Source organism: Podarcis filfolensis (genome assembly GCF_964270895.1).
Source record: "Podarcis filfolensis genome assembly, chromosome: 10".
Taxonomy (NCBI): domain Eukaryota; kingdom Metazoa; phylum Chordata; class Lepidosauria; order Squamata; family Lacertidae; genus Podarcis; species Podarcis filfolensis.
The window spans coordinates 39689780-39704360 of record NC_139612.1 but is presented as its reverse complement, the minus strand read 5'-3'; the positions used below and the strand labels follow the sequence as shown (position 1 = coordinate 39704360).

Genomic DNA, 14581 nt, shown 5'->3' with positions numbered 1-14581 from the left:
GAATCTTTCCCAATTCCACAATATCCTTTTGGGTCGACCAGAATGGTACAAATTATTCCAACTGTGGTCACACCATAGAGCTGTATAATAGCAGTTCTTACTGCAGTTTCGTTTTCAGTTCCTTTCCTACTGATCCCTAGCATGGAGTTTGCTTTATTTCACAGCTGCCACAAACTGGGTTGACATCTTCACTGAGCTATCTACTATGACCCCAAGGTCTTGCTCCAGGTCAGTCACTGCCAGTTCAGACCCCATAAGCATATATATGAAATTAAGATGTTTTGTGCTGACTTGCATCACTTTATACTTGTTTACATTGCATTACACCTGCCATTTTACTGCCTATTCACTCAGTTTGGAGAGATCCTTTTGGACCTTTGCAATCCCTTTTAGTTTTAACCATCTTGAACGGTTGGTTATGCTCAGCAAACTACCTCACTGCTCACTCCTAACTCTAGATCATTTGTAAACAAGCTAAAAAGCACAGGTCAAAATAATGAACTCCAAATACTTTCTACATCCCACATTAGGAGAATTGTCCATTTATTCCTACACTCTGCTTCCTGTTCCTAGACCAGTTACTGAACAGCAAGAGGACTTTTCCTCTTATTCCATTACTTCTAAAGTTACTCAGAAATCTTTGGTGAGGTACTTTGTTGAAAGTTTTTTGAAAATCTAAGTATACTGTCTCAACTGGATCACCTGTATCTATATGCTTGTGGACACTCAAAAAACTCTAAACAGTGAATGAGACAGGATTTACCCTTGCAGAAGTCATGTTGGTCAGGGCTGGCGCAGCCATTAGGTGGGTTTTTCTTCTTCAATGCTTGCTCTTTTATATGCCTGGAAATTCTATCTTTTTTCCACCAAGAACAGACGTAAGGCTAACTTGCCTGCAATTTTCAGGATTCCCCTTTGGATTGCTGATGTTTCCAGTCCTCAGATATGAAGGCTAATCTTAGGGACAAATTACATATTTTTGTTAGAATGTCAGCAATTTCACATTTGAGTTCTTTAAGAATTCTCAAGGGGATGCCAGTCAGATCCAGTGATTTGACAGTTTTTCTTTTCTTTCTGAAGACTGACATCACACCCACACCATACATTTAATACATTTATACTCACAGCTTTCCCGCAAAGTATCATGGAACTGTAGCTTGTTAAGGGAGCTGAAAGTTGTTAGGTGACCCATCACAGAGCTACAGTTCCTGGTTTTGCTCTTTCTAGATGGCATATCTGCAACATTCTTAAAATATAGCACCTTCCTTGAAGCTGCAGGAGTCTCTTATGTCAGTACCTCACACACTGAGAGTAGACACCCACGGAAAGGTGGGCCCATGCATAATGTTCATGGAAACGAGGTTCAGGTCTGATGTTTGCAGACAGTTATTACTTCATAGTAATAATAATAATTTTTTTTTCAGTTTTAGAGAAGATTTAAATTAGTTCTTCTGTTCTAAGAGAATACTTAATTCAATGTAGTATGAGGTGAGTTAATTGTGAAGCACTGGGTCCTAAAACGTTATTTTTTTCTATGTGAACAATGGCAGGATATAATTCCTCTGAGTCATCTACTAAAATATTCCAAGACTTTGACCTTAATTAAACTGCATGGTGTCTAATTATTGCTTTTGTAAATTTTAATACCAACTACTTAATAAGAACCAAAACAACTAATTAATACCTCCTTTATGTTTTTCCTCTGTTTTCATATGAAACTTTTTAAAACAATCTACTGTACAAGCAGGCTTCAAATAGACATTTCACATTATCTGTGTCCATAAGCAATGTTAAACCATGGTTTAAAATAAATGTGCTGCATGGGGAAGAAGAGGAATTTGGACTTGATATCCTGCCTTTCATTTCCCTTAAGAAGTCTCAAAGCGGCTAACAATCTCCTTTCCCTTCCTCCCCCACAACAAACACTCTGTGAGGTGAGTGGGGCTGAGAGATTTCAGAGAAGTGTGACTAGCCCAAAGTCACCCAGCAGCTGCATGTGGAGGAGCAGGGAAGAGAACCAGGTTCAACAGATTATGAGTCCACCGCTCTTAACCACTACACCACACTGGCCTGAACATAAATCAAACTCTGGCCTGTTGCTATGTGCAATCCTGGGAACATGGTTTGTTTCCATGGTTTGTTTGGTGGTGAACCAAAGTTTGTTCTTCATGGCTTTGTTTGGAGGAAATTCAAAATATAAACTTTTAAGGAAAAGTGGCTTCTTCCTTATAATACAACTTTCCTCCTTAATAAAGCTTGGTGGCTCTGTTTGAATAAAACTCAAGAAAACTAAAGAACTGGTTGAAAGGATGCGTTTTTCCCTTTCCCCTTATTTTTCAACTTTACTTAATCCTATGTTATACTGGCCTTGATCCAGATAAAGAGATGCAAGTATGTACAACACATTGGATCAGAAATCATATATTAACTGGATACACATCTAAAGGCAGATGCTGCCTTTCTATGCTGTACACTGGAATTGTGCAGCTCCCATTCACATCATAGAATCATAGAATCATAGAGTTGGAAGAGACCACAAGGGCCATCGAGTCCAACCCCCTGCCAAGCAGGAAACACCATCAGAGCACTCCTGACATATGGTTGTCAAGCCTCTGCTTAAAGACCTCCAAAGAAGGAGACTCCACCACACTCCTTGGCAGCAAATTCCACTGTCGAACAGCTCTTACTGTCAGGAAGTTCTTCCTAATGTTTAGGTGGAATCTTCTTTCTTGTAGTTTGGATCCATTGCTCCGTGTCCGCTTCTCTGGAGCAGCAGAAAACAACCTTTCTCCCTCCTCTATGTGACATCCTTTTATATATTTGAACATGGCTATCATATCACCCCTTAACCTCCTCTTCTCCAGGCTAAACATGCCCAGCTCCCTTAGCCGTTCCTCATAAGGCATCGTTTCCAGGCCTTTGACCATTTTGGTTGCCCTCCTCCGGACACGTTCCAGTTTGTCAGTGTCCTTCTTGAACTGTGGTGCCCAGAACTGGACACAGTACTCCAGGTGAGGTCTGACCAGAGCAGAATACAGTGGCACTATTCACATCATTTGGTCTTAGTGGGAAGAACCATCACCATGGACACAATAGGGTTTCTTTTTGAGTAAACAGCCACGCATTTGTCACAAGACTCAAAAGTGATATTGACTTTCTCTGGAAGGAAGAGCAAAGAAAGTGCTGCAAGAGTAATTAGGAAATCCATTTCCTGTTCACTACAATTCTGTGACTTGACAGTTAAGAGGTTTGCTGTAATAATAAGAGGATTTCCCCAGGTTTTCCAAGCAGCTTGTCCTAGAGAATTCAAACTACAACTCCCATAAGTGCTGGCAATCACTGCCCATTGCCCCTGCTCTCTCTGGCCAATGGGAGCTACAGTCACAACAACATATTTGGATGGTTCCCTTTGGAGGAAGGCTGACTGGGCCCACAACATCTTCACAGCCAGTGAAGATAGTCATCTCTATAGTCTAGAACTCCAGATAACAAATACCATTGAGATTTGCAGCTGCTGGCCCTTCCTTCCATCACCATTTGCCACCTTTTAAATGTTTCTGCCCTTCTAATTTTGCCAGCTACATAGTAGTCTGCCCCCACAAGCAGCCTAGCTACAGGCTCTGGATGAACCTCAAGGGTAGCTAATACTAATATATATACCCCACTCATCTGTCTGGGTTGCCCCAGCCCTCTGGAACTTTAGAACTCCCTGTGATCTTTTGATCCTCCAGTGAAGAACAGCCTCTAACTAAAGCAGAAAGCAATCATTTTACAACCCCCAAAATCAACAATCATTGAAACGCTTTCATTCCTTCACACCTTCCTGTCCTGTTTGTGGTCTTTCCAAAGGGATCTGTTTGGCTGCTCTGGGAAACAGGACTTTTGACTAGATAGGCCTTTTGTCTGATCCAGCTGTGCTCTTCTTATGTTCTTTGCTAATTGTAGGGGCCCATAAAACCACTGCTTTGTAAAGCTTTCAAGACCGCTTTGGTGATTAAAACAACAAAGAGTCTTGTGGCATCTTGCCTTGTTCACCAAGTCTGGTACTAAATGGAGGAGGTTAGTTCTCGCAAGAGCGCAGAACATGCAATCCAATAATTTATTCTGTGCAGAAACTGTGGGGACTGTGGAGCACGACTGTGGGACCATGGGATCTGGAGTTAAGGAGGCCAGAGGACAGTGTGGGGTTGATATTTACAGGCTTACCTCAGATATCTGAACGCCCTGGACTGAAAACTCACATATGCTCAATTTTCCTATATAAAGGCCTCAGGAGATGCCACCACAACTCCTATGTGTGGACATGGCTGGAGCCATACCTGGAGCAGAGCACTCTACGCATGCCTAGGAGCACGCTTTCCTTCCGTTTTGATTCCTATCCGTGGCTGGATTAGGTCCTGGAAGCAGATCGTGGGGCCCGCTCCTCCTCACGGGCGATCCTTGGACGCCTAAGCCCTGTCAACAGAAGTGGGGCGTGAGGATGAGAAACTTCCCCTCTCCGCCGCGCGACGCTTTAGGGGAGGACGGCGGCGGCGAGGAAGCGGCCGTTCCCGCCGTGCCTGAGGGAAAGCGCCGCCAATTCTACTCGCCCCTATCGGAAGAGACTTCGAAGAGCAACTCAGCCCCTCTTTCCCGCCCGAGACCCCGGCTCCTTGAGGAAAGAGCGCCGAGGCCTCCGCCCTCCTCGCAGCCAGTCCCAGAGGGTGGCACCTCCTTCTGCCGCCGCCGCCGCGGCGCCGCCTCCTGCTCCCGCCCCAGTCCTGGCAGCGCCGCCTCCGCCTCATCCTCTGTCAGGGAGCGACGGGAGCGAGTTGGGCCGGGCCGAGGGAGCAGGGCTTGGAGTGGCCCCGTGATTAGGGGATGACCCTCGGGAGCTCGCCGTGGTGAGCTCGGACTTGTCGCCGCCGCCGCCCTGGAGGGGACGTGACCTCCGCCACAATGTTTAGGAGGATTTTGCAGAGGGTAAGAGAGCGGCGGCGGCGGCGGCGGCGAGAGGGCGTTTCTTCCGCCGCTGCAGCGCTTGCCTGCCCGGGCTGGAGCAGCAGGAGCAGGAGCATGGGGAGGGACGGAGGGAGCCGCACTTCCTGGAGTCTGACCGAGGAACAGACAACCGGCACCTGACCGGGGTCTTTCCTTCCTCACGCACACGCCTATAGACACGAGCCCATCCCAGCAGCAGGGAACCTGGCTGCTGCCCGCTTCCTGGCCCTTGGGGCCGGCTCGCCAGCCGCCACCGCTGCGGCGGCGCTTCCCTCACTTCCCTCTTCTCCAGGCCGTAGCTGCTGGTGCGATTAGGCCCTTCTTCTTCGCTTGCTCATTCATGGCCAGGGAAAGTGGCCCAGGCAACTGGCTGAGCCGGGCCTGGAGCAACAGGGGCGTCGGGCGATTCTGCCGCTTGGCGGGGTGTGGAGGGGTGGAGGGGGCACAGGGCCCACGCCTGTTCCCGTGGGGGGGATTTGGGGAGGTGGGGGTGCGCTGTTAGGTTTTAGGTCCATGCCAGAGGGTTGGGGGCGAGACGAGGGTGGGATAGGGGGCGAGGAAGTTCAGGGCTACTGGGGGGGGGGAGGAGGGTTGAACTACAGAAGGGGAGCAATGGGGAGTGCGAAGGAAATGGAGTCTCATTTGTCTCCCCCGCCCCCAATATGTGGGGCCCAGGCAGCTTCTGAAGGGGCTTCGGCCTTCCTCCTGCCCATCTGGTTCCAGTTGCCTTAGCAGAGTAGCCTGGTGCGGAAGGCCTCCTGGCACTTGACGGGGTTAATCACGGCTGGTTTCTCCCTCTGACAGGGAGGTGTCTCTGTTGAGGGTGGAAGGCATTACTCACTGACTCTTCCAAGGCTCGTGCTATTAAATATTGCAGCAGATTAAATCTCTGTTTGAAGTCACACATGTTTGTATGCATGTCTTTGGATCTTGTACACTTCCCTCGGGTTGGCTGTGTTCTCAGGTGGGAAAATAGTGGCAGTGTGTATTCAGTGGCTGACAACTGGTTGGGGCAGCACATGCCATTTGCCACTGACATGGACTGTGAGAGAGGAGAGGAATGAAAAGGGGGAAAATCTAGCAAATCAAACACTGCTGAGTCCTGTGCTTGTAAGTACAGTAGTTAGTAGCAGTTAATGCACAGAGTGCATAGGACATTAGCCTGCCATGGTGGTCAAGTAATTCCCAGGGCTAGGGGAACTATTAAAAGCTCCTGACTAAAATATGCCTTCAGAAGCCATGGCATCCTCCATGCTCTCTGCCCTGGTCTTTGAAATTATAATTCAACTGAAAGCATGGGGACTTCTTACCCCAGAATAAAAAAACCTGACCTAACATTCCTCTCTATGCTTACCACCCCCCTCTTCCATGATAGGGGGAGTTTTAAAACCAGTGGCAAACTGAATGGTGCTTAAAGTACTTTTGGGAGGCAGAGGCTCCTACCATTGTGTGATTATGTATTTGCTTATTTGAGTAGATGGAAGTGTCTCATATTCACATACGGGCCCATGATATGAACTTACACATACATAACATGGAACTACTACTGTGACCATTACTTCAGAGTAAGTGCACCATCACCCTTCCTAGTACAGTCGTACCTTGGAAGTCAAATGGAATCTGTTCCGCTGGTCTGTTCAACTTCCAAAGCACGGCTTCTGATTGGCTGCAGGAATCCAATCAGAAGCTGCAGAAGCCCTGCCAGATGTTCAGCTTCCAAAAATAGTTTGCAAGCCGGAACAGTCACTTCCGGGTTTGCGACGTTCAGGAGCCAAAATGTTCAAGAACTAAGCTATTTGAAAACCAAGGTACGACTGTACTCTTGCTAATCACCTTCTTTATCACCACCTTTGATATACGCTTGAATACTGACATGTGTCAGATATAACGTACATAATAGAGGTGATTTCTCACCTGGCAGAGAAGGTCCTATGGCTTCTTAGCAATGTAGATACTTCAGTGACTCATAAATTTGCTCTTTTTGCCAAAAAGATCAGAAAGAAGACCCTGGGCAATATAGCAGTAAACTGTAAGGGAGTCGCAGAGATCTAAATGAAGACCATTATTTGTGGCACAACACCCCTTTTGCTTGTATTTTTTATTTAGATTTGCCGTGGCCAATGGCTAGTACAATAAACTTATTTAGATTGGATTGGAGGTACAGAATAGTGGCATTTCTGCTTCACATTTATGTGGTGAGAGTTTTCAGGCTCATATCCACAGTAATCTTGGGTAGTGCACAGTTATTTGACTTTCCTATTCTTCTGTTGACTTGTAAACCCAAGTTAACGCATACCATATGTTGAATATCTTGCTAGTCCATGAACACTGTGGCTGTCTTCTTAATCTTGGTCATTGCTTATATTCAAAACTATCTTGCCGTCATGGGCATAGCAGCCGCCCCCCTAAATCAATCAAAATCAATACAAATCTGAGGTTCTACCCCTCAAACAAAAGCCTGCCCTCCCAACAAAAATCCTGGCTATGGCAATGCTTGCTCTTATCTGTCTTGCTAATTATTTCCTTTATCACATGGTGATATTGTGAGGGGGCCATAGCTCATGCTATGCTTATGCCAGTTTTGGTCCCTGACTTCACCAGTTAAAGGATCTGTGATGGTAGGGCTTGGAAAAATATCTATGGATTGTACTGAGCTAGATTCATTAATGGTCTGACTTGGACACTTCCATACTTTCATATACACTGGGGGGTGGGGAGCATTGGTTCAAGGGGCCAAATGCAGCCCCTCAGGACTTTCCCCAGGCTACATCCTTCCCTCACTTTGCTCCACATCCTTCTCCACACATGCTGGAAAATGTCGTAGAACTGTAACAATGCCTCTTGCTTGGCTGGAGAGTTGTACGTATGGAAACCTCTGGCTTTTGCTTGGCTGGACTGTAGCCTACAATCCAAAGATAAGAGTAACATCTGTTTCCCCAAGCACTGATGGTATGCACCCAACATATAAAGAAGATTGACCATGAGAGAATGTAGTTTTGGACTGAAAAAGGTTACTGACCCTGATATGAAATATTTCAGCACGCCAGTCAGTAAGAAAAAGAAGGGCTGATTTCTGTTCTGATGCTATGGAAGCAGGAGAAGGGACAAGGAAGGATATTGAAAGTGAACATAATAGAAACAAGAGTACCATAATATAGAGGGTTTTTTTCAGTTGTGGATTGACTCATTGAAGACCAAAGGTGATTCTTGCCTCTTCTGTGGGTTTACCTGTAAGCTGTTCAGAATGGAGTTGAGTCACTTAGCTCACTGAAAGAGAGTGCTCCATTGAAAGAGAATGCTCCAGTCTTATAATGCCAGTGCCATGAAACACTAAAATCATGTGGTGAAAACTGCATCCTAGATGTTTGATACCCACTTTGAATGCTTAGAAGATTTTTGCGTAGTTTGCTGGTAATTAGCTTAGTTGTTTTTGATGAAGGAAGACTTATGTTTTTACTGTGGATTTGGTGAGATCTTCAAGATGTGTTAAGAGTATCTTTTATCACTAAGAGCCTGTTCTTCTAATGTGTGTACTTTATTGCTCGGTGCAATTTCTACAAGATTGTTATAGTTTGCAGCTAGCTGTTTCCTTGTCTACTTATGATTTCCCAGGTAATGACCAACTTTATATATAACTAGTGAAATAAGAACAAAAAAGGTACCCTCTGATGTGCTGAGCTAGAGGTAGTAAATGCATGGGAGGGCTGGATGAAGCCTGCCAAACTGCTGCCAAGTAGTCTTCCACCTGCTTGCTGAATTGGGTGTGCCTTCTCTTATCTGCAAATGCACCTCTTCTCCCTTTGGCACAGTGCCATTGGTAGGTGCTCAGGAAACAGGAATGAGTACTTCTTCCTCTTCCTGAACAGTAAGATCTTCTTCATAGTGGTGCCGAGTCAGAGGAAGAAGAGGTGCCTTTGAAGGTAAACAGATGGGGAGAAATCACCCCAACAGCGCACTCTCATCTCAGCCATGTGCACTGATGCAATTTGAAACTCCATCACAGTGCTGGGCTTTGTAGAGTTTTAAACCTCTCCTCCTAGTTCAGTGCTGTGATAGAGAATTAGCCTCATTGCAGTGCTAGGATGAGAGTGCTAGGATGGAGTAATATATGCCTATATATGCAGGGTTGCTTGCATGTATGTGTGAGAGAAGTGTATGTGTATGTGTAAGTGAAGCGTGCCTGTGTGCGCGCACTATGCATCCGTGTGATATGTGAGTGTGCACATTATTATTATCTATTACTAGGTATTTCATTTAAAAATTGCTTCCCATAAGACAATTTACAATATAATAAAAACCTGTGAAACAGTTGCATATATAAAACATTATGATTAGAACAACAGCAATATATAAAAGCAATTCAAACTCTGTGCAACTATCAGTTGGAATAAATATCTCCATATAGAAGACTTGATGAAAGAGGAATTTCTTTAGTAGGCACTGAAATAAAATAAAGAGGGCACATGTCTGATATATAATGGGAGGGAGTTCCAAAGAGTAGGTAGAAGGCCCCATGCATATCTGCATAGGCGCAACCACTTTGGCCGTGACCACTGTTGTGCACATGCTGAATTTTGAACGTGGTCCTTGGGCCAAAAAGGTTAATTGTCCCAACTCTGAGATGGCCCAGTTGCCCTCTTGTTGTTGTTGATGATGATGGTGATGAAGATTACTATACTTTTCCTTCATTTACAAGTGAAAAGTTTTCTATATGTGATTTCTTTAAAAAGATCAAATAAGTACTGTGTACATTATTGTCAATCAGATTTTCTTTAAAATATGGCACTAGTGTGTCTGTTAAAATGTAGAATGGCTACCATATTTGAAAAAAATTAACTGCCATGGTAGCTTCAGTCCAGAGAAGGACAGGTGGAAGATCCATGCATTCACTAGGCCTTAAAAATGTTCAGCTGTTCCGCAAAAGTTTTTTTAAAAAATGCCACTGAACATGTTCAGTGTCTAGCATATGCACAAAATGCCTGTGTTAAAAAATAAATAAGTAAGGCGAGATCTATGCTTTAAAAACAAAGCTTGTGCTACAGTACTTCACTGAGTCGCTTATGGGAAATGCATGAAGCCAAGGCAACATACATGTGTCTTTAAACATCCATGGAACCTAGAGTATTATTGGACGATTGATAGTTTTTATTACACATTCTACTAATAAGATAAAGGTTCTTATTTTGTGATAGTGCCAACCTGTATGCTCGTTGCTATAGCTCTAACACTCCTGCTCAGTTTGTACATTTGAATATAGTTGGAGGCACTAGTGTAATTTCCTGTTACTTTAGAACAGAGAATTTAAACAATTCACATGTGCATCTGTTGCAAAAGATTTTATAAAGTATGACTGATTTAATATCTATTTATTTCTTGCAATACAGTAAGGAAATATATTACATCTGCCTTTTTGTTTTCAGACTCCGGGCAGAGTTGGATCTCAGAGTTCTGACTCTGATTCATCTGCAGTCCCAGGAAATGCGGTGGATGTCAACAATGAGAGCTCTTCAGAGGTACTGTATTACAATAATACATTGCCTTAGATTGAACTTAGATTTGTTCTAAACCTTGGATCTGACCTCTTTGGAAAAATTGCCTAGGAATGCTTACTCCTACTTATTTCAATGTTCAGTGTTTAGTTGCATTGAATATCTTGCAATATTGCATAAAATGTTGTTTTGCGTTGTGTTTGCTTCTCCATTTGGTGAATCCCATATTTTGTATATATTTGCTGCCACAGAAAATCTGAGCATTGTGCTGCCTTTTTTGACATTCAGTTTGCTTCCAATGTTTTAAAATATATACATGCCTAAATGCAACTGTTTCACAGGGCTTCATCTGTCCAGTGTGCATGAAAATGTGTGTTACTGCCACTGATCTGTCCGAACATTACCAAGAGCACGTTGGGATAGAAACAAGAAGATTGGAGCTTCGTGAACTGCCTACTGCCACTGTGGGTCTTGTTTATTTGGCTTCAGTGGCTTGGTTCTGGGATGCTTGGAAAAATAAGTGCTTTTCCTTTCTGGTTGCTCTGGTGTGGGCCCTTTCAGCTTTTCTGGATACTTCCTACTCTAGGAATATACAGGGTGTATTGGTGGTTGTTGGGTTTTTTAGTGGTGGTGGTGTTATATCCATAACAGAAGGCTAGTGCCAGATATTGTATGTCCTGACAGTGTCTTGTGGTTCCTTCTTTCTGATTTGCAGCTGCCTTTTGTGGAATGGCTGTGGTATCAAAGATTGGCATTTACATATTGAAAATAGCTTTGCATGTTTTTGTTCCTCATGTAGTTATTTGAACAACTTGATACATTACTTGAATTTTCTCCGGCATATTTCATTGTGAACTTACAGAACAGGATATAAAATCATTTTCCCATTTAAGTGACAGACTTGTTCACTAGATATTCTGCTTCTAGGTTTCTGGATATAGAGCTATATTGGGCAGCTTGGTCTGTGCTACGGACCAAGATGGAGATTTTTGCCAGAGCATTTCAAACCTGTAGAAGGCTGGAGTGGTGAAGAATCCACCACCTTCAACATGGCTCATACATAGGCAGCTGTAGTTTTGCTTGGGGTTTTCTATTGAGAGTTCGTAGGCATACTAGGAAGGCATTACTACTTGAAGAAAAGTCAGGATTTATTATTATTATTATTTTGTAGTGTATGTAGTGAAACCTCTCTTAGAAAATGTTACCTCTTATGGTAAAGGGTGATTTTTTTCGTCTTTTTAATAAAACACCAATCAATAGTAAAACAATTGCACTCAGGCACTGTCAGGAGAATCTGGGAATGAGCTCAAGTAGCTTTTGCACTGTGCGTTTTAAAAAGGTATTGCTTTCACGTACAATCAACAATTAGAATGTTGCAGTGTAACTCTACATACTAGCATTGACAGATATGGAGGAAGTTTACCTTCTCTCCTGTAGCTTCATTCGTACTAGTATGCAGATTATTATTTTTTTAAAGATGCACAGTAAATGGTGTAGTTTGTCCACCTTTGGTCCTCACCTGTGGCTCCTAGAAGCTGTCAGCATGTGACAGCTGCCACACTTTGGGAAAAGGCTTTGACTGGCCAGCTAAACCAGGTGAGGGTAGCTGATGGGTCTTAAACTCTCATTGAGTTAAGGACTTCCCTTGCATGAAAAGACAGGCTTTGGCGGATTGAACAGACAAGACTAATAGTGGGGCCAATGGTCAAGAAGGCGGTCTTCAGGTGTTGTAGAAGAAAGTGAGGAGCAGATGGGACTTGTTAACCTGGGAAGGTAGTCCATCTAGGAGAAGGAGAACTCTGATCCTAAACCTTTGCTGCCTTGCAGAATATCTTCAGGAGAAGAAAAGGCTAAGGAGTAAACCCAACACAAATCCTAGGAGTCCTTGTACATCCAGCTGGTGCCAAATGTATTGCTCTGCTTTCCTTTGGACCACATCAGTGAAGCTGGGTGGGCGGGTCTTGTTGTCTGGGCAGCCCAGGACCTCCATACACACTGCCCAGACTTGCACTCCGGGTAGGTCACTTTGGTGCTGCTAACGCAGCAGTTTGACTTCACTCCTGGAGTTTCACTCCATTGTCTCTCGAGACAGACGGATGCCAACAACAGTAAATGTGAGTGGCTTGATCAAAGTGCTAAATCTTACATGTAAGTCCATTTTAGCTCCCCCCTTTTTTAGGCATGCCTTTGCTGAAATGTTTGGAAGAAAGCATTAAAAATACTGTACCATGCTTTTGCTTTGTGTGGGGCCGATGGATTCATCCTATCAATGTCTAAGGTTGCAATCCTAAACACACTTAATAGGGAGTAGGCTTTATTGGACACATTTGGAATTTGTTATGGGTGGACATTCGTAGGCTTGTGCTGTAAACCAAGCCCGTGTGGTATGAGCCGATAGCCCTTTATGAAAACATGTTTTAGTTTGTGCTCATTCTCCTTCTGCTAAGTTTGACCGCTTGTTGGAAGTGCCATTATTACCTCCGAAGTGAGATTTCTTTTTGTTGCCATCTCTTTTTGACCAAATATTGCCATGTAAATCCTAACTAAATATAGTGTCTTTTAATATTAAATATTGTTTGCAAAAAATATTTAATATAAAAGTTTAGTTAACTCTGCCCTAGATAACAACATAATCGTTGCCTATCATTTGTGGGATCACCATAGCAACTACGACGTGATCTCTTGAATTTTAGCACATGAATAAAATTGCTAGTTGACAGCATTAAAATGTGTACAAACTTTTAAATTTATAGTCTTCCTATAGTTTAAGTAGATTACGGTGCATTGTTTTTATGTTAAATGTGTTTACTAATATTTTAAATCTTGGTCTTTTGCGTGAGAGAGCTGGAGCGTTTGATCCAGCCCTAAGTGTATAAAACACGGCAGCCTTAGTTGTGCATTTTAGTTGCTAATGGTTGCCTGGTTGAACATTGAGTGATCGGTTTGCAAATAAAATGGAGGACGCTTACATTTGAATGCTGTATCTGCATTTTAGGTACCCATACTTCCTGATTCTACTTGCATATAAGGAAAATGTACTGTTAGAAGCAGCTCTTAGTGATGAAGAATGCCATGTATACAAGTGTCTTTAACAGCTTTTTGATCATGATGCAATTTTTTTTTTCTGATAGGGTTAGTAAATACTTTTAAAAACATGTTTTCAACATGTCTGTTTTCAACAATGTTATAATAGTTCGCACCCAACAACTATTATTTATTTCCTTTGTGAATTGTTTTCTCGGAGGCATCTTGAAGTTATTTATGATACATTTACAATATATTACATAAACATTGCATATATAAAAACAATTTTTAAAATTACATATAATACAATTATAAAGAGTAAGGTAAGCTCTACAGTGAATATACAATTTGTTTTAAAGTGGAAGTCACAGGAAGGATGCTACCTACCTATTCTTAATGTCCAGCATAAAGGAGGTTGGCAGTTAGCGGTGGTGCAGGTAGTAATAAGAATTTAATAGGTCAAAAGGAATTGCTGAGCTCATTCCTCATTATTAGTCTAATGACATTTTATACCAAATGTGTATTTACAGTAGACTTAGCTTGTTGGGTTGTGCTGATATGATCTATTCAATCTAGCAGTTATGGTGTGCTTGCAGAATTCAGTGTAGGTGCTTCTTGCTCACTTCTGTAGCATTGTAATGCTCTACATGTGAATTAGAAACCCCAGTATTCAGAGGGAACATTTCATCAAGGAGAATGGGAAATCCACTCATTGGCATGTTTCAAAGATTGAGCCAGCAGTCTGTGCTCATTGGCCTATTTCATAAGTTCCCAACATTGTGTTTCCTGTTCAGAAGTGTTTTCTCTTCACGTGGGGGAAAAAGCATGAAGCTTGCAAATAGAGTCATGTGTGGCAGTTGCCAATAGGGAGCTGCCTTATACTTTGGACAGTGGTCCCTCTTCCATCTCTTCCATCCGTGCTGCCAGGAGAAGAACTTTTGCAGCATTTAGTTTCTGCAGATTGCTGGCATAGCATTATGTATGAACCATAATCGTGATTTAAAATAAACATGTTCATCTTCCTCATGTATGCATTAGAGGTCATGGTTTAAAACAGTCATTTGTGGATCTTTGGGTCTCATACTTTA

At 43.1% G+C, this 14581-nt stretch overlaps 1 protein-coding gene and 1 long non-coding RNA gene across 7 annotated transcripts in view; one reads left to right on the top strand and one right to left on the bottom strand.

Annotated features, from left to right (window-relative positions):
• LOC310743326 overlaps positions 1-4431 on the bottom strand; it is a 74551-nt gene extending 70120 nt beyond the window's left edge. For all 4 annotated transcript variants that reach the window (XR_014538949.1, XR_014538950.1, XR_014538951.1 and 1 more), the window contains exons 1-2: positions 4320-4431; positions 764-957 (exon numbers count right to left, since the gene is read on the bottom strand). This is a non-coding gene — a long non-coding RNA (uncharacterized lncRNA). The remainder of the gene's footprint in view (positions 1-763; positions 958-4319) is intronic.
• Positions 4432-4772: 341 nt separating this feature from the next.
• Positions 4773-14581, top strand: part of EEA1 (early endosome antigen 1) — a 48498-nt gene continuing 38689 nt past the window's right edge. The window contains exons 1-3 of one of the 3 annotated variants that reach the window (XM_083573400.1): positions 4773-4962; positions 10401-10493; positions 10811-10933. In XM_083573400.1, coding sequence (XP_083429526.1) covers positions 4939-4962; positions 10401-10493; positions 10811-10933 — 240 coding nt within the window. In that variant the 5' untranslated portion in view covers positions 4773-4938. The remainder of the gene's footprint in view (positions 4963-10400; positions 10494-10810; positions 10934-14581) is intronic. The other 2 variants (XM_083573401.1, XM_083573402.1) reach the window with 2 other exon arrangements.